The sequence below is a fragment of the Talpa europaea genome (assembly GCF_964194135.1).
Source record: "Talpa europaea genome assembly, chromosome: 7".
NCBI lineage: Eukaryota > Metazoa > Chordata > Mammalia > Eulipotyphla > Talpidae > Talpa > Talpa europaea.
This window is the reverse complement of record NC_140074.1, coordinates 133,567,417-133,585,329: the sequence shown is the minus strand read 5'-3', so window position 1 is coordinate 133,585,329 and position 17,913 is coordinate 133,567,417. Positions and strand designations below refer to the sequence as shown.

The following is a 17,913-nucleotide window of genomic DNA, read 5'->3' as shown; positions in this document are numbered from 1 at the left end:
CTGTGGACTTGGGCTAAATTACCTAAAATGTAAAATAAAAAAAAAAAACTTTTTAACTTTTTATTTTTTTTAAAAGATTTATTTATGGATGCATACAAGAACTGGGGTGGGTGCAGGCCAGAGGTGCAGGGGTGAGAGGATTCACCAGAGACAGAGCAGGGAACAGAACAGGCAGATGGACCGAAGTATACTGCTGCGGGGAGCAGCAGGTGAGACAGGAGAGGTCTGCTGTGCCATGTGGGTAGCTCCCTGGCCGGGGATCAAATTCATGCTGCAGTGGCTGCGGACAGCTTCATAGTGCTGAGACTTAACCCCTTGCACCATCAGGGTGGCCCTGGCTTTTTATTTTTTTAAGCAATACTGTGGTCAGACAGAATCATACATGAGGTGCAGGATTATTTTCAGGTTGCATTTTCTGGGTCTAAATTCTTCCTCCTCCACAAGATTACTTGTGTGACCTCCGGCAAGATATGTAACCTGTCGGGATTCCATTTCCCGTGCTTTACCACACAGCCCCTGCAAGGGGAGAGGAAAAGCGGGCAGGAACATGCTCCCACAGGGCTCAAAAGTGCCAGTTACCCTTTTCCCTTAACTGATTATTTTATTTTATTTTTAAAGCGTATGTGTGTGTGTGCATAGATATGGTGATTTTTTTTTTATAGAGGCATGTTTTATTTATTTGTTTGTTTGTTTGTTTTGTCACACATGCACTGGGCACAGTCAGAAGCACGGGAGGGTGAGAGAACTCACCAGAGCCAGAGCGGGGAGCAGAGCAGGCAGAAGGACCGAAGGACACTGCTGAGGGGAGCAGCGGGCGGCAGGAGAGGTCTGCGCGCCATGCGGGACCCTCCTCCGGTGGCCGGGGAGCTGCCGGGGATCGAACCGGTGCCGCAGAGGCTGCGGGCAGCTTCGCAACCCAGCGCTCAACCACTGCGCCACCGGGGAGGCCCTTAACTGATTATTTTAAAGGGAATTCATATATTGTACAAAGAGCTTTAAAGCTAAAAGTGGAAATAAAATTAACAAAACGGCACCACCCTGATAAGTCACTTTCCCAGGCCTTCCTCCCAGGGTGGCAGATGACCCCGACCAGGCTGCGGGGAGGGGAGCAGAGGCAGGCTGGGTCTCATGCCCGAGTAACCCCCAACCAGCAGACTCCCCTCACCCTTCCAGAACCCTGCGGGTCTGAGGTCTCAGCAAGCCCAGGCAGCCTGGCGGCCAAGCCACGGAACTGGGTGGTGCTGACGCCTGAGCCTCGAACTGTTCCTGGGTCTTGGCAAACAAGGGACTGTCATGATCAAGTGCTTCTTGTGGAAACCAACGTATGGAACTCATTACCCGATTTCCTGCCAAGCGGGGCACACCCAGGCCCGTTCACGTCTACTCCTTCAGCCCCGAGATCTCTCTCCCTCGTTCCTGCATGCCTGCGTCTTAGCAGTTCACAGAACCTGGCCTAATGCGATGCCAGCCAACCCATTAGTCACTCAAGAGTGGGTCACAACTCTCCCTCCACATTTAACAGGGGCCTCTCTGGTGGCCTAGGGGTTAAGTCTCAGGCTATCACCTTGAAGACACTGGGCTGATTTCGATCCCCGGCCAGGGAGCTACCCACACGGCGCAGCAGACCTTCTCTGTCTCCCCGCTGCTCCTCTCAGCAGTGGATTTCAGCAGATCCGCCTGTTCTGCTCCCCACTCTGTCTCTGGTGAGTCCTCACCCCCCCCTCACTGGTCTATACCCTAGTTCTTGTATGTATAACAAATAAGAATAAATCTTTAAATTGCACGGTGGCGGTATAGCTTACAAAATAGGATAAAATGCGTGGCTTTAAGTGCATCGTTGGATGAGTGTTGACAGTGCCTCCTCTTGGGGACCCCTGCTACACTCACACCCCAGTGCCCACAAGTGTCTGCTGACCTGAACTAATTTCCTCAGACAAGGGACTTGGGCCAGGACATCAATTTCCCATGTCAAGCTTAGAAAAGCCCAAGTTCCCCTTGGGGTAAATAGAGTCGCTAAGAGGCCTCAGCAATTCTACCCGCAGCCAGAAGCTCAGGACCTTTGCTGGATGGGTTGGAGGGCCCTGGGGCAAAGGTGCTGACCTGCCAAGGTGGGCTGCCCGCCCCTCCCGGGCCCCAAGCCTGGCCAAGGGCTGGAGGGGACGTGGACTCCTCCTTGGCCTCCTTCCAGCGAGCCCCCCTAGCGCTCTGTGCCCCGCGCGCGCTCTGTACAACCCTTTTCAGCTGCGCCTTCCCTCAGGCGCCCTGGGAGGGGCGTTTGCCCCTGTAGGCCCTCCCCGTCCAGAGGGCGGGCCCGTGGCGCTGCCCGGCCGTCTGAGTCGGGGACTGGCGGGCCGGACCCTTGGCCTCGGTCCCAAGGGGTGGCGCCGCGGCGCGAACGGCCCCCGGTCCCTCCCAGGCGGGAGCAGAACAGGCGGTGCCCGCGGCGGCCGGGAGCTATGGACGGCAGCGGGCCCTTCAGCTGCCCCATCTGCCTGGAGCCGCTCCGGGAGCCGGTGACTCTGCCCTGCGGCCACAACTTCTGCCTGGCCTGCCTGGGCGCGCTCTGGCCGCACCGAGGCGCGGGCGGCGCGGGCGGACCCGGCGGCGCGGCGCGCTGCCCGCTGTGCCAGGAGCCCTTCCCCGACGGCCTGCAGCTCCGCAAGAACCACACGCTGTCCGAGCTGCTGCAGCTGCGCCAGGGCTCGGGCCCCGGCCCGGGCCTGGCGCCGGCCCCCGAGCCCACGGCCCCCAGCGCGCCGCCCAGCGCCCCGGAGCTGTCGCCCAGCGCCCCGGAGCCGTCGGCTCCCTGCGCGCCCGAGCCGCCCGAGCCGTGGCCCGCGGGCGAGGAGCCGGTGCCATGCGACGCGTGCCCCGAGGGCGCCGCGCGCCCGGCCGCGCTCTCCTGCCTCACCTGCCTCGCCTCCTTCTGCTCCGCGCACCTGGGCCCGCACGAGCGCAGCCCCGCGCTGCGCGGACACCGCCTGGTGGCCCCGCTGCGCCGGCTGGAGGACAGCCTGTGCCCGCGCCACCTGCGGCCGCTCGAGCGCTACTGCCGCGCCGAGCGCCTGTGCCTGTGCGAGGCCTGCGCCGCCCAGGACCACCGGGGCCACGAGCTGGTGCCGCTGGAGCAGGAGCGCGCGCTCCAGGAGGTGGGCCCAGGGCGCGCGGGCGGCCGGGCGGGCGACAGGCCCCGCGGGGCGCGCGCATCCTTCCCGGCTTGGGTCTTAGTTTCCTCCTCCAAGCTGAGGGTCTATGAGGCCCCGTCCCCCCTGACGGGGCCGTCGGTTCGCTGGGGGATCTTCTGCTCCATGGGAATGGGGAGGTGGGAGCAGGGACCGACCGGTGAGAACTCAGAGGACCGAGGGCGCGCGGGACCTGAAGCGGGAGCGGGCGGTGGGGACCCGCGGCCGGCGTGCGGGAGGCCGGCTGCGCAGCGCTGGTGCCGGTCCCGGCTCGCATCTGCAGCGGCTTTGGATGGGTGTGGCAGGCGCCCGAGCCGGCGAAGGGTGGGCCGCGCACACAGACGCTCTGTCCAGCGGCCGCGGGTGTCGGGGGCCTGTGCAATCTCTGCCGCTCTCCCCTCCCCCCGCCCCCCTGTTTCCTTTGGCCTCCAGCCGGGTCTTGGCGCCTCTGGCTTGGGATTTTCCGTCTCTCCTGCCTGGAGCAGTGACTCATAAGGCCCAGGGGATTTGCCTGGAATCCCCTTTTCTTGGGCCTGGAGTGGGAACCCTTTGGGAACAGTGCTCCCCCGGAAAGCTGAACCCCGGCTTGTGCGCCCCCCGCCCATTCTTTGCCTCTTTCCCACTGAAGGGAGTTCTAAAACGAGTGTGAACAGCGCTGAGGGCCATGGCCGATGCTGTGCTTATGTCTGGTCAGAGGGGAGGGGCGTGCAACCCGCGGCTGGCCAGCCTGCACTGTCCCTGGGTGCTGGGGATGCACCTCTGGCATATTAGGGGACATCATGGCCACTCCAGGTCCCCCTCATGCACGGACACCAGGTCACCCCTCGCCTTGGAGAAGCCTGGAGGCCCAGCTCAGGGCTGGCCCTGTGCTCACGGAGGGTGTCCTCCGCAGGCTGAGCGGCCCAAGGTCCTGAGCGCTGTGGAGGACCGCATGGACGAACTGGGCGCTGGCATCGCACAGGCCCGGCGCACGGTGACCCTCATCAAGGTCAGACGCCCCTCGCCTCCCCTCCTGCATACCCCCTTCTCCTGCCACAGCCGTGTGGTGCCATTCGCGGCAAAAGGGCCTGGGCTGGGGCCTGTGGCACCAAGCGTGTGCAGCCCCCTGACCTGGCAGAGATCCAGGGCAGCTCGGGCTGGTTCCTCCGTGTCCCCAAGAGGGCCCTGTGGGAAGGTGGGGTGTGGGGAGGCTGGGGCCAAAACAGTGACGCCCCCTCTGTCGCCCTGCGCAGAGCGCCGCCGCAGCAGAGCGGGAGAGAGTGAGCCGGCTGTTCGCAGAGGCCGAAGCCACCCTGCAGAGGTTCCAGGCCGAGGTGCTGGGCTTCATCGAGGAGGGCGAGGCCACCATGCTGGGCGGCTCCCAGGGCGACCTGCGGCGGCAGGAGGAACAGCGCAGCCGGCTAAGCCGCGCCCAGCACAACCTCAGCCAGGTCCCCGAGGCAGACTCAGTCGGCTTCCTGCAGGTGAGGGCCGTGCTGACCCCCTGAAGGCCGGGACGAGACAGCTGGGGTGCCTAGTCTGGAGGCTGTGCCAGGCTCCTCGCAGAGCTGCCCTCCCCCCTTCCCCCCCAGCCAGAGGAGCTGTGGCCACAGGGCCTTAATAGGCATTTGTCTGGCACAGGAGCTTCTGGCCCTCAGGCTGGCCCTGGAGGAGGGGTGCGGCCCGGGGCCCAGTCCCCCGTGGGAGCTCAGCTTCACACAGTCATCCCAAGCTGTTCGGGCTGTGAGAGACGTGTTGGCTGCAGCCTGTGCCAGCCAGTGGGAGCAGCTGCGGGGGCTGGGCAGTGACGAGGACGGGCCTCGGAAGCCAGGCATGGAAGGTGGGTGCACCCCCCACCCCGTGACTCACCCTTCCCCAGGCTCCCTGCACAGGCCCCAGGCCTGGTGCCCATTCAAGAGTGGAGGATGGAAACTGTGCCTGGTGCAGGGTGGGACCCAAATCCTGCCAGTGGCCAGAGCCACCACCCTGTCGTAGCCAGTCGCCCATTGGCCACAGCCTGGGGGCAAAGGGAGTTCCAAGCCCCAGAGGGGCTGAGGCCCGCAGAGCAGTGGTGCCAGCCTGCATGGGCCCAAGTGGCTTGGGATGTGGGAGGAAAGGGCCAGAGGGGGGTGGGGGTTGCACGTTCAGAGGGGACAGACATCCGGCAACTACAGAGCCCCCCTCACTGACTTCCCCATCCCCGGCAGACGCAGAGCTGCCGGACCCCGACAGCTCCGACCCTCTGGAGAGTGAGCCCCCCAGGGATTACTTCCTCAAGTGTAAGTGGACTCCACGCACCCTGGGCTCTCCTGAGGAGCTGGGCCCGACCCAGTGCCTGAGGCCCTAGATTCCCCTCCCTCGCCCCTGGGGTGAGCTAGGCAGCGTGTGGGGTACTCTCCAGCCAGCTGAGCTGTGCTGGCAGCACAGGGGGGAGAGGCAGAGCCCGGGCAGGTGGGCGCCCAGTGGGGAGCCTGGCCCTGAGCCCGGCTCCCCCTCCCGCCCTTGGAGCAGTTGCCTACATCGTGGACCTGGACAGCGACACCGCAGACAAGTTCCTGCAGCTGTACGGGGCCAAAGGGGTGAAGAGGGTGCTGTGCCCCATCAACTACCCTGAGTCGCCCACCCGCTTCACCCACTGTGAGCAGGTGCTGGGGGAGGGTGCCCTGGACCGGGGCACCTACTACTGGGAGGTGGAGATCATCGAGGGCTGGGTGAGCGTGGGAGTCATCACCGAAGATTTCTGCCCGCAAGAGCCCTACGACCGGGGCCGGCTGGGCCGCAACCCGCACTCCTGCTGTCTGCAGTGGAACGGCCGCAGCTACTCCGTCTGGTTCCATGGGCTGGAGGCGTCCCTGTCCCAGCCCTTCTCGCCCACGGTTGGGGTCTGCCTGGAATACGCCGATCGCGCCCTGGCCTTCTATGCCGTGCGGGACGGCAAGATGAGCCTTCTGAGGAGGCTCAAGGCCTCCCGGGCCCGCCGGGGTGGCGCCCCAGCCTCCCCCATTGACCCCTTCCAGAGCCGCCTGGACAGCCACTTTGCCGGGCTCTTCACACGCAGGCTCAAGCCTGCCTTCTTCCTGGAGAGCGTGGATGCCCACCTGCAGATCGGGCCCCTCAAGAAGTCCTGCATATCTGTGCTGAAGAGGAGGTGATGCTGGGGGGCACGACCCCCCTCCCCCAGCTGTTTCAGTTCCCAGGAAGCTTGCTTCTCCGTGCTCCCATGAGCCCCAGGGAAGGCACCAGGCTTGGAGGCCCCCATATCTCCAGCCTTCTCACTTCTAGAGGCCTCTGCCTTCCAGACAATGGGGCTTCCACTTCTCAGGGAGGAGGCCCACCCCGGATCCCTTCCGGTGCCCCTCAGACCCTGTCTCCCTGTAGCCTCATTTCAGGGAGAGGGCGTGTGGCTGGGACAGATCCAAGCTACCCCATCCTCCTGTTCCAGGTTCCTGGGACAGTGCCTGGCATACAGTAGGTGCTCAATAAACGTTGATGGAATGAACGACTCCCTTTTCTCTCCTCCGTCCACCAAGAATTGCCAGTACCTCTCATCTTTCAAGAGCTGGGCTTGAAAGGCAGGAGACGGGAGCCGAGGCCATTGGTCCTAGGATGCCAGTTGGGAGGGAAATGCTGGTTGAGAAGGAGAGGGCTAGGATGGGGTCTCTACCCTATGGGCCCCCCACTTCCTGGTTCTGGGCAGGTCCCACCTAGAGTCATTCTGGCTGCCCGAATGTTTGCTTTGGTTGGGCTGGTTCCCAGGGGCTATTTTCATCCCGTTCCGGGCCGCCCTGTGGTCTCTGTGCCCAGGAAGAAATGCAGACGTTGCCCCCAGAGAGCAGGGCACGGCTTCTGGGCGTGGGCAAGCTTGAGACCTAGAACTTGTGTCACACACGCACCTTCTCAGCCTGGGAAGGGATGTGGCTGCCGTCCCAGGGTGTGGCTGGAGGTGAGAACATCCACAGTAAAAATAATGGGGTTCGGATGTTAGGGTTTGGCGCATGGGGTTCTTGGGTCCCTCTGGGAAAGATTTCAGCAGTTGCCCCTCCGCAGCACCGGCCAGCTTCTTCGGGAGAAAGACATTCGCTTAGACACTAACAGGCAAAGGTTTATTCAGAAAAAGAGACACCTGCATAGACACAGGTGGGCCGTCTTGGGGGCAGGAGCTGCATTTTGCAAAAGCAAGGGGTGTTTTGTACAGTGTTCTTGCATGTGGGGGGTCATTCCCTTGTGGAATTTTATCACTTTGGGGTCTTGTTGGGTTGGTTTTCTGGAACAGATAATCCTTTCTGACCCTACCTCAGATTCCTGGGGAATTCCACAGCCAGTTTAACAACTGGTTAATCATCCCTCCCAGCGCTGGCTTTTATCCTTGTGAGATCTTGCATCTAAATTTTTGTACCCTCAGCTTCCGTCCAACGGACCTGCATCCTGCCCTGGCATGGGCCTGGTATCCCTGGACCCAAAAGTATGCTCAGCCCCCACCAGGGAGACCTGGGCCCAGAAGCCCGACACACCTCTGCGTCTCTCCCAAGAAGGACCCAGGCCCTTTGCCCCAGACCCTCCATCAGGTCCTGCTTTCCAGGGGAGGCTTGCTCCCTGAGGCTAGAGGGGGTTTCCAGGGCAGCCCCCCCCCCTGGGTTCTCTGCAACCCAGGTGCCCTCTAGAGAGAAGAGGCCTGGCCTTGCAGGGGCAGACGGGCCTCCCCGCCAAGGTCAGCAGGGACAATGGGTGAGTTATACAGCCAGACAGCAGGGCCTTACAAGTCCTGCCCCTGCAGCCTCCACTGCTAAAAATAGCCCCTCCCAAGGAGCCCTGCTTTTGCCCCAGCCGCCAGGATGTTGTTTTTCCGGGCGGGGCCTCCTTGCTCCTGGCGTTTTGTGTTTTCCACACGGTTCCCTAGGCAGCCACCAACACCCCCCACCCCCCACCCCCAGCTCTGGGGGCTTTGAATCAAGACTGTTTGAAGAAAGACATTTTTTAAAAAGGTAAGTGTGAGAACCCCACCCATCTAAGCAAACCTTTTCTTCCACTACCATTTGCAAATGAAGAAACTGAGGCACAGACCTGCAGGAGCTGCCCAAGGCCACCCAGTCTGGCGGAGCTCCATCCATGCTCCGTGGCTTAGGGATGTTTAAACAATCACACACATTCACACAAACACACAGCAAACATCCACACACACTTCACACGTCTCCACACAAGCCCTGGAAGAGCCTCTGGGCCCCCATTCCCAGGGCAGCAGAATCCTTGGCAGGACTGTCCAGCTCGGTGGTCTCCCGGGCTCCCTGGAGCCCCGCCAGTCACAGACAATGGCCTTGAGAGTTCTGGTCTTCAGGGGCTGAATTGCTATTAGCCTAATCTGGCTCCTCGGGACCAGGCGAGGCGCCAACCTCCACTTGAGCTGTTTCTGTGGGAAAGCGAGCTCTGGAGTCCCAAACAATGATTGCGCACTGGGCTCAGGCCCCTTGGCAGCTATGGGCTGCCAGTCCCGCACCCTCCCTGATCACACCCTTTCCACACTCAGGAGGAAGGGGGGAGCCTTCTCATCTTCCCTCCTCCGCCTGCTTCTCTTCTCCCCCGCCCAAGCCCCAAGGAAGCTCCCAGAAGAGCCTGCCTCCACCTCCCCTCCTCCAGGCCCTGAGACTGGAGGCTGGATCCCAGCTGTGGCCAAACCCCGGGGCCTGGCTGGGGAGATGGGGCTGTACTGGGTGGGGCAGAGGTTTGCAGCCAACTCTGCTGGCCCAGGCTGGGCTTTCTCCGCAGGGAGGAAAATAACATTTAGCTGCAGGGACTGTGTCTGGTGTCATCCTCCCGAGGCACCTTCCCATTTGATGCCAACCTCCAAACTCTGGAGCACAAAATCACTCCCTTTCTGCAGTTACATCTTCCGGAAGCTGTCTAGGAACTGTGGGCAGCCCTGGGGTCCCCTGGTATCGCCCCAGATTCCCAAGAGTCCTCCAAGCCTCAGTCTCCCAAGAGTCCTCCAAGAAAGGACAGAAGGAGCTCACCCCAGCTTAAAGACTCAGGGGTACCTGGGACCACCCCCAGGCAGGAAATAGGCATCTATGTCCTGTGTCCTTTGTCTTTACGTGACACTCACGTGCTGTATTTTATGCCATAATCTCTGATTTTGCTTTACCATAAAAATGTTTTCTGGCCCTCCCCGGTGGAGCAAGGGGTTAAGTTGCAGCACTATGAAGCTATCCGCAGCCACTGCAGCACAAGTTCAATCCCTAGCCAGGAAGCTATCCACATGGGGCAGCAGACCTCTCCGGTCTCCCCGCTGCTCCCCTCAGCAGTGGATTTCAATAGATCCGCCTGTTCTGCTCCCCACTATGTCTCTGCTGAATCCTCTCACCCCCGTACCTCTGGCCTACACCCCAGCTCTTTTATGCATAAATAAATCTTTATATTTTTATAAAGATTTATTTATTTATACAAGAACTGGGGTACAGTCAGAGGTGCGGGAGGGTAAGAGAATTCACCAGAGACAGAAGGGGGAGCAGAACAGGCAGACAGACCAAAGACACTGTTGAGGGGAGCAGCGGGCAACACAGGAGAGGTCTGCCATGCCATGTGGGATTCTCCCTGGCCTGCTGGGAATCGAACCCGCGCTGCAGAGGCTGCGGACAGCTTCACAGCGCTGCGTTCAACCTGCTGCGCCACTGGGGAGACCCCCATAAATAAATCTTTAAAAAAAAAAAAAGTTTTCTGCCCCAGCATCAGAGAAAGTTTTGTGAGTTCTAGAATCAGCCTTGGCTAAAAATTACACTTCACCACTTTCTAGCTGCGTGTCTTCAGGCGGGCGAGGCCATCAGCCCCTCTGTAAAACAGGGATAAAAGCAGAAGCAGAGCGGGTGCTAGGGCTGGGAGATGTCTGCACAAACCAGCTGGTGAAGAGGACCTCCTCTCCCGCAGCCCGGGTCAGCCCCGCTTAGAACTCAGTGACTTTCCCACCATCTCTGCTCCTTGTTCAGCTGTTAGGGGGGAAAGGGTGTCCTAAAGCTAATTCCATGCAGGCACCCGTTCAATATCGGGGCTGCTCTATAACACAACCTCATTTCGCAGCACCGAGGTCTGCTTTCAGTCTTGTTCTCCTGCTCCCATGGACATGTGAAAATAAAACTGGCTTTTCTCCTGCTAATCTGACTGATGCCAACTTAATGCGCAGGCGCAGCTGGGGACACTAAGAAGGCAGAGGAAGTTGTGTCTTCCACACACAATGCCACAAAACAGCACACACATTTCCCGCAGGCAGAAAAGAGGAAAGGGCAGGGGCCTGGGGGAGGGGCCCTCATGGGGGTGGGGAGGGGCATTTCCAGGGAGCCCCTCCCCACGCGCCCCTGGCGCAGGCCTGAAGGATGAGGAGTTGGCAGGAGAAAAAGGGCACGTGGGCAGGGAATGGGCCCCCACGGAGGAAGGAGGGTGAGTGGCCGGAGATGAGTGGGCAGGCCTGGCAGGGCAGAGTCTGGGAAAGATTCTGGACTTTTCCAGAGAGAAATGGAAAGCCGAGGCAGGGTTTCACTTGGGGAAATGAAAAGATCAAATTTGAATTTTTTTTTTTTAACACTTTAAAAAGACAGGTGTATGCAGAAAAGGAGACAGAAAAAGAGGCACCTGCATAGTCACAGGTGACAGGAGAGCTGGTGAGAAATGGTTCAAGGAGAGGAAATGGGGGACTGAAGGCTACCTCACTTTGCACCTTTCTCCAGTTGGAGAGGAGCCCCCCAACTCCAGGAGGGAGGAGCCAGAAGTAGCACAAAGGGGCCAGTCGCACAATGGCCTCTCTTGGCGCCTCCGTCCCTGTGCCTTTGGAGGGGCCCCCTGCCTCTTTTTGACTTTGTGGGGTTTGGGAGGCAACCAGTGGAATGGAAGGCAGGAGGCTTGTGTCAACACTCCGACAGCAGGAATCGCTCAGAACATCGCTCACAGCTGCCTCTGGGGAAACTGGACTTGACAGGGCCCAGCCAGGCGGGCTGGACCGGGAACCTCCAGCTGAGCCGCATCTCCATAGCTACCAGTAACAGCCCCAGGCTCTGCCTCCCCAGAGGAACCGCTACTGAAACAGTCCCGCCAGAAGACCAGCCCGGAAACAGCCCACTTCCAGATCCCCGGCCAGGCCAGGCCCCACCGACCGAATGGCAGAAGCTGAGGGTCCCCAGAGTTTTCTTTCTCCCGCTGGCTTATTTGAAAGGTCACGACGAACTGGCCCAGTGCACTGAGCTTGAATCTGCTCCGTCACACTCAGGCACGAGAAATGTCAGTGTTGGTATTTTGTCTTAAATCAAATAAAATTGGATTATGAGCTGCCCTTGGCCAAGAGGGTAAGAAACTCCACCACGGGTATGTCGGAGGGGTGGTTTCTCCCTTTGTAGAAAGGTAACCTCGAGGAGCTAGGGGGTAGCAGAGCTTCTGCTGTCCTCTGGGGCTGCTGCTGAGATGCCCTTTGTGCCAGCCCACGCAGCGGTTGTGTGCTGAGCCTTCCCCCCCATGCCCCAGCCCTCTAGGCAAGGTTAGGGATTAGGCCCACCTCCCTTTCTGCTCTGAACTCAGCCGTCCTACAACACCCATCAATTGTCTCCTGGTTCTGGAGGCAGAGGCCTGAAGTCAAGGTGCGGGCGGGGTCTCTCTGAGGCTGCCTTTCCGGGGGGCTTACTAGCAATATCTGCCAGCCCTTGGCTCACTGCTGTGTCCCCCTGATTTCTGCCTTCATCTGCACAAGGCCTTCCTTGAGAGGGGGGGCACTACCACTCGAAATGTGTCTACTCCTCATTGCCCCTCTTTTTTTTTTTTTAAAGATTTATTTATTTATTTATTTATACAAGCACTGGCTACAGTAAGAGGCACAGGAGGGTGAGAGAATTCACCAGAGCCAGAGCGGGGAGCAGAACAGACGACCCACGAAATGCACTGCTGAGGGGAGCAGCGGACGGCAGGAGAAGTCTGCGTGCCATGTGGGACCCTCGCCCGTGGCCGGGGATCGAACCGGCGCCGCAGAGGCTGCGGGCAGCTTCGCAACCCAGCGCTCAGCCGCTGCGCCGCCGGGGCGGTCCCCACTGCCCCTCTTTGTAAGGCCCTGGGTCGTGCTGGACCAGGGCCCACCAGAATGACCTCACCCTAACGTTGCACCTGCGGCAGCTCTGTTTCCAAATAAGGTCACTTTCTGAGGTACCAGAATAAGTCAATACAGGTATTTAGCGCGGGGGGCGGGGGGGCGCCATTCCGCCTGTGACCCCCCCACCAACTCAGCTCCAGCGGTGCCCGCGCTGGGACTGCGCATCACCGGCGGGAGGCGCCTCGCAGTCCCGGCCAGCAGGGGGCGCTGGAGGGCCGGCAGGGCTGCTGACCAGCACCTGCTGCCAGGGGCTTCCCGTCCACCATCATCGCCGGCAGCTGCGGCTCCTCCAGCCCATATACGCAGCTGGCCATTTCCCCCAAGTCTGAGGCCCCTTCGGAAGGGCCAGCACCAGCGGCCCCTGCCCCTCCTTAGAGGGCTGGGTTTGAAGGCTCTTCTTTCGAGCTTCTGTGTTTTAATAATGCCATCTTTGCCCTTTGTGCCCTGGCTCAGAAGGTAATTTCTGGGGCTGATTCATGCACTCCTGACACCTGAGAATTGTTCACCTTGCCAGTCATCGCGTTACCTAGCCAGCTTTCTGTTAAATCTCTGCATTCTTTTTTTTTTTTTAAGATTTATTTATTTATTCATACAAGCACTGGGTACAGTCAGAAGCATGGGAGGGTGAGGGAATTCACCAGAGCCAGAGCGGGGAGCAGAGCAGGCAGAAGGACCGAAGGACACTGCTGAGGGGAGCAGCGGGCGGCAGGAGAGGTCTGCGGGCCATGCGGGACCCTCCTCGGTGGCCGGGGAGCAGCCGGGGAGCAGCTGGGGATCGAACCGGCGCTGCAGAGGCCGCGGGCAGCTTCGCAACCCAGCGCTCAACCGCTGCGTCACCGGGGAGGCCCAACGCTCTTCATTCTCTCTGTTCTCCTACCTACTGTGGTTTCCGTCTCCTGACTGGCCCCTTTCAGGCACCCTGAAACCACAGCCCACTTCTTGGGGAGCAGCACAAGGGGACAACCACTAGCAATTCCCCCAAACTCTGCTCCTGTTCTCGGACTCTGAAAACACCTCCCCTCTCATTTTGCCCCTTCCGGCCCTCTAACCCTGAGCCCTGGCCACACACAAGGCCTTGGCCCCTCAAAGGTCTGGGGCCTGGTATCCTCAAAGTCGCTGGCGACTTCTGCCTTCAGCCAGCAGGGGGACAGTTGCTAGAGAACCCGGGAGCCCACGCTGCGGGCAGGAAAGCTGCCTGCCCTCTCGGTTGAGAGCTGGAAAAATCTCTGCCTTTTGAGTCTCTTCATCCATGAAGAATGAACCAAAAAGTAAGATATAAAGAGCCACCCCCCACACACCAAGAGGCTGAGAATCCGCCTAAGTCACGCTGATACGCCCCGAGCACCCTTATCTGGGATCTGCACATGTGGGTGGTCTTCGCCCCCGGAGTCTTCCACGGGGCGGGCAGTGTCCCCCTCCATTCCAGTACTGTCCTTCCCCGCCTCCCGGCCCCCTCCCTTTCCTTCTGGAACACAGGCTTTGACGGTGAGGACTGTAAAATCCATATAGTGTGTAATAACTAGCAATTTAAAAATGACAAACTACAACAGCCTTACAATATAAAAGAAAAATGGTCCCAAACCTGGTTTCGGGGAAATAATTTCTTTTAAAGCTGATGTAATTCAGTCTCCTTCTGGAGAGAAAAGCAGTTGTGATAAAATGCTTAAGCTATTCTTAGATAAACTTTTAATGGCATTAAGATTTGTTCTGGGGGGCCTCCCCGGTGGCGCAGCGGTTGAGCGCTGGGTTGCGAGGCTGCCTGCGGCCTCTGCGGTGCTGGTTCGATCCCCAGCTGCTCCCCGGCCACCGGAGGAGGATCCCGCATGGCGCGCAGACCTCTCCTGCCGCCCGCTGCTCCCCTCAGCAGTGTACCTCGGTCCTTCTGCCTGCTCTGCTCCCCGCTCTGGCTCTGGTGAATTCTCTCACCCTCCTGCGCTTCTGACTGGACCCAGTGCTTGTATAAACAAAACAAAACAAACAAACAAATAAATAAACATGCCTCTATAAAAAAAAAAAAAGATTTGTTCTGGGAAATTTGTTAGTGGGCAGACTGAGCGGTACCATGGGGCCCCCCCAAACCTACACACTCTAAATGGGTTCTGCCCTCTGCTGCATAAAGACAAAGTATTCTCTTGGAGTGAAAGAACTTTAATAGGATTAGGGTGCAGAGAGTGAGAGAAAAGGATAATAGTTTTTCAGTAAAACACCTGCTACCCATGCCTTCGTGGGTAAATGCCCAGCCAAATAGGGTTGGCCCAAAGCGGGGTTACTGAGGCCTGAAAGTTTGCCCCGAGTCTAAGGCAACTTCTGTGGGGAACCACAGGACCGGGGAGAAGGGGCCGGGCAAGTCTGGAAGAGAGGAGCAGAATCAGAGTATGAGCCAAGGTGACAGCCGCCACGGTCAGCTCCTCGCGGGTCTCTCACTCATGTCTCTTCCGCTGTCTCCTTCCAGTGGGTACTGTCAGGAAGCAAGCGGCTGAGTCTTGGGGTGCCCCCACTAACAGTTGGGAACGGTAGAGCCTGGCTGGAGGAGGTGTTGCAGGTAAGAAAGCAGCAATCCCACAAAAGAGGGGATTGCTGCGTGACCTTGAGGCAGAGCGGGTTCCTTGCCAGCTTGTCTGCCAGCTTCTCTCTCCTGCCAGCCTGATTAGCCCACTACAAGGCTGGGTTTTCTGTTTCAACCTCAGCTGATTTTTACTCTTTCAAACCCCAGAAAGTTTCTACTCTTGCAATTTCATGTATAAATATACATTTTGTCTATGGGTCTTTTTTATTTAAGGATTTATTTATTTATGCATACAAGAACTGGAGTGTAAGCCAGAGGTGTCGGGGGTGAAAGGATTCAGCAGAGACAGGGTGGGGAGCAGAACAGGCGCATTTACTGAAATCCACTGCTGAGGGGAGCAGCGGGCAAGGCAGGAGAGGTCTGCTGCATCATGTGGGTTGCTCCCTGGCCAGCTGGGGATTGAACTCCTGCTGCAGTGGCTGGCGATAGCTTGATAGCACTGTCTTTAACCCCTTCGCCACCAGGAAGGCCTTCTGTGGGTCAAGGTTAAAAAAAAAAAGGAAGTGAAGCAGCTAACAAACTGAAAAGATGGCACACAGAAGATGATGGTCTGGGAGCACAGAGGACAACTGTTCCCATCTTGGGGCAAATGGGAGAAGTGTCTTAGGTGTTAAGAGGTGAATGGGCCTCCCTGGTGGCGCAGCAGTTGAGCACTGGGTTGCGAAGCTGCCCGCAGCCTCTGCAGCGCCGGTTCGATCCCAGGCTGCTCCCCGGCCACCAGGGAGGGTCCCACATGGCGCGCAGACCTCTCCTGCCGCCCGCTGCTCCCCTCAGCAGTGTCCTTCGGTCCTTCTGCCTGCTCTGCTCCCCGCTCTGGCTCTGGTGAATTCTCTCACCCTCCCGCGCTTCTGACTGTACCCAGTGCTTGTATAAATAAAAAAATAAATAAATAAATATTAAAAAAAAAGAGGTCTTCTGGGGTGCAATCACCCTGCACCCTGATGGTTGTTGGGGATGAGGGAGAAAAATCTCAGGTGCCACCGCTCAGGGAAGGCAGGTCTGGAAACAGGAGAATGACAGCCAGCAAAGCGCTGTCACCTGTAAGGGACAGAGCCTGTGTGGACCTCAAGGTAGGGGAGGTCTGAGGCCAGCCCCCTGCTGGCTTGGTCCAGCGCTGACCAGTCTTTGAGGCCCTCTGAGTGGGCACTGAAAACCAGCCCCCTCCGGGGCCTGGGAGCGCCCCAGCCCTGTATTCCCACGGCCATATGTTTTCATCAAGTTGCCTAAGTTGGACACTGAAGCCAGAATCAGCTCAGCCTGTTATCTCTCCGCAGGCAGACTTCCTCCCCATCACATTTCCCCTCCTGTCAGGAGGCTCCGGGGACCACAGCAGTGTTCAGAATGTGCACAGTCCTTCTTACACCGGCTCTGCAGATCTGTGAAGGCTTCAGCCCCTTAGAGCCTGCCTCTGCCATCACCCAGACCCACAGAGGGGTGGGGGTGGGCTGCCCCCCGCCTGACCTTCTATGGGCCCCGGGCAGCAGCCATCCTTGACTACCCACTACCGGGGTGGATGTTCTTTCTGAAATTTGTTATTCACATTTACAGGCACACGGTAAATACACAGCACCAGGGTATCCCAGAGTCACCGGCCCGCCCCAGGTCCCAGAGCCGCGCCTCCGTGATCCGCGGAACACGGTCTGGAGGATCTTTCCAGAAATTTTATAACTAGATCCGTATCTAGATTTTTTTTAATTTTTTTAATAGAGACATGTTTTATTTGTTTGTTTGTTTTGTTTATACAAGCACTGGGTAGTCAGAAGCGCGGGAGGGTGAGAGGATTCACCAGAGCCAGAGCGGGGAGCAGAGCAGACAGAAGGACCGAAGGACACTGCTGAGGGGAGCAGAGCAGGCAGGACAGGTCTGCGCGCCATGTGGGACCCTTGCCCGGCGACTGGGGATCGAACCTGCGCCGCAGAGGCCGCGGGCAGCTTCGCAGCCCAGTGCCCAACCGCTGCGCCACCGGGGAGGCCCTAGATTCTACTTTTCATGCCGACGGGGATATATTTGCACCCGCTCTGCACCGAACCTGCCCGGGGAGCGTCGCGCCCGCACCGCCTCCCGTGAGGGCCGCGCAGGGGCCGGCGCCAGACTCCCGCGGCCCGGGGGGCGAGGTGCCCCGCGCGCACCCACCGCCGCCGCCCTGCGCGGGCCGCCTGCGCGCGCGGACCCCACACGGGGAGGCCACCGGGCGGCGGCCTTTCCCCGTGAGGCGGTTTCCGAGCCTTCCCCGCGGACCCGGGCGCGGGAAATCAGCCCCGGCTGAAAGTCAGGCCCGATCCCTCAGCCTGGCGACGCCCGGCCCCATCACGGGGGGCGGGGGGACCCCATCCCCCCCACCTCCGCCGGGGCGGTGGGGGCGTCTTCACAGCCGCGGGTCGCCGGCCGTTTGCAAGCGGCCGCCCCGCCTTTCGCCGAGTCCCGTTCCGACGGGCGGACCGGGTCAACCGGAACATTCTAGAAGCAGCAGCGCCGCCGCGAGGCCGGCTGTGCCGCGAGCGCGGCGGGGTGTCGGGGCGCAGGCCGCCCCCGTCCCGCGCGGGCCACGCCGCTCTCCTCGGGGTGCGGGTCCCCCTCGCAGCGGGGCGCCCGCTTGTCCTGCCTCCTCTCGGCGGCCGGCCCCCCGCTTCCCGGAGCAGAGCCGGGGCTCGCGCTCGGCTCCAGGCTTCGCGGAGGGGAGAGAACGACAGAGAACGACAGGCGCAGGGGACACCCCGCTTCCCGCGGGCACAGCTTTAGGCGGCCCGGACCTTAGCGATCGGCTCGCAGCGACGCCCCCACCTGTTTGCTCGGAGGGGGGTGTGCGCGCTGGCAGGGCGGAGTAGTTACGTAATTTGCCGAGTCAACTCAGGTCTCCGACCCGGAGGACTACAAGTCCCAGAATGCGCCCAATTATGAGCGTAGGAAGAAGTCGCGATTGAGGGAGCGTTGCCTTCTGGGAATTGTAGTCTCGTACTTGTTTGTGACGCAGACGAAACTAAGGGGCCGCGGAAGAGGGAGTAAACTATTGCTACGTGACGCCCGGGTCAGGTGGGCGGGCCGCCTCCTCGCCGAGCTGTGATTGGCTGGCTCTC

At 59.8% G+C, this 17,913-nt stretch overlaps 1 protein-coding gene across 1 annotated transcript; it reads left to right on the top strand.

Moving 5' to 3' along the window:
- Window positions 1-2,441: 2,441 nt before the first annotated feature.
- Window positions 2,442-6,313, top strand: TRIM47 (tripartite motif containing 47; the record flags this gene model as incomplete). Its single annotated transcript, XM_084236522.1, has 6 exons — window positions 2,442-3,149; window positions 4,075-4,170; window positions 4,415-4,645; window positions 4,803-5,001; window positions 5,369-5,440; window positions 5,673-6,313. The coding sequence occupies exons 1-6, from the start codon at window positions 2,457-2,459 to the stop codon at window positions 6,311-6,313; spliced, it is 1,932 nt and encodes a 643-aa protein (XP_084092648.1). The 5' UTR covers window positions 2,442-2,456.
- Between the last annotated feature and the right edge of the window lie 11,600 nt (window positions 6,314-17,913).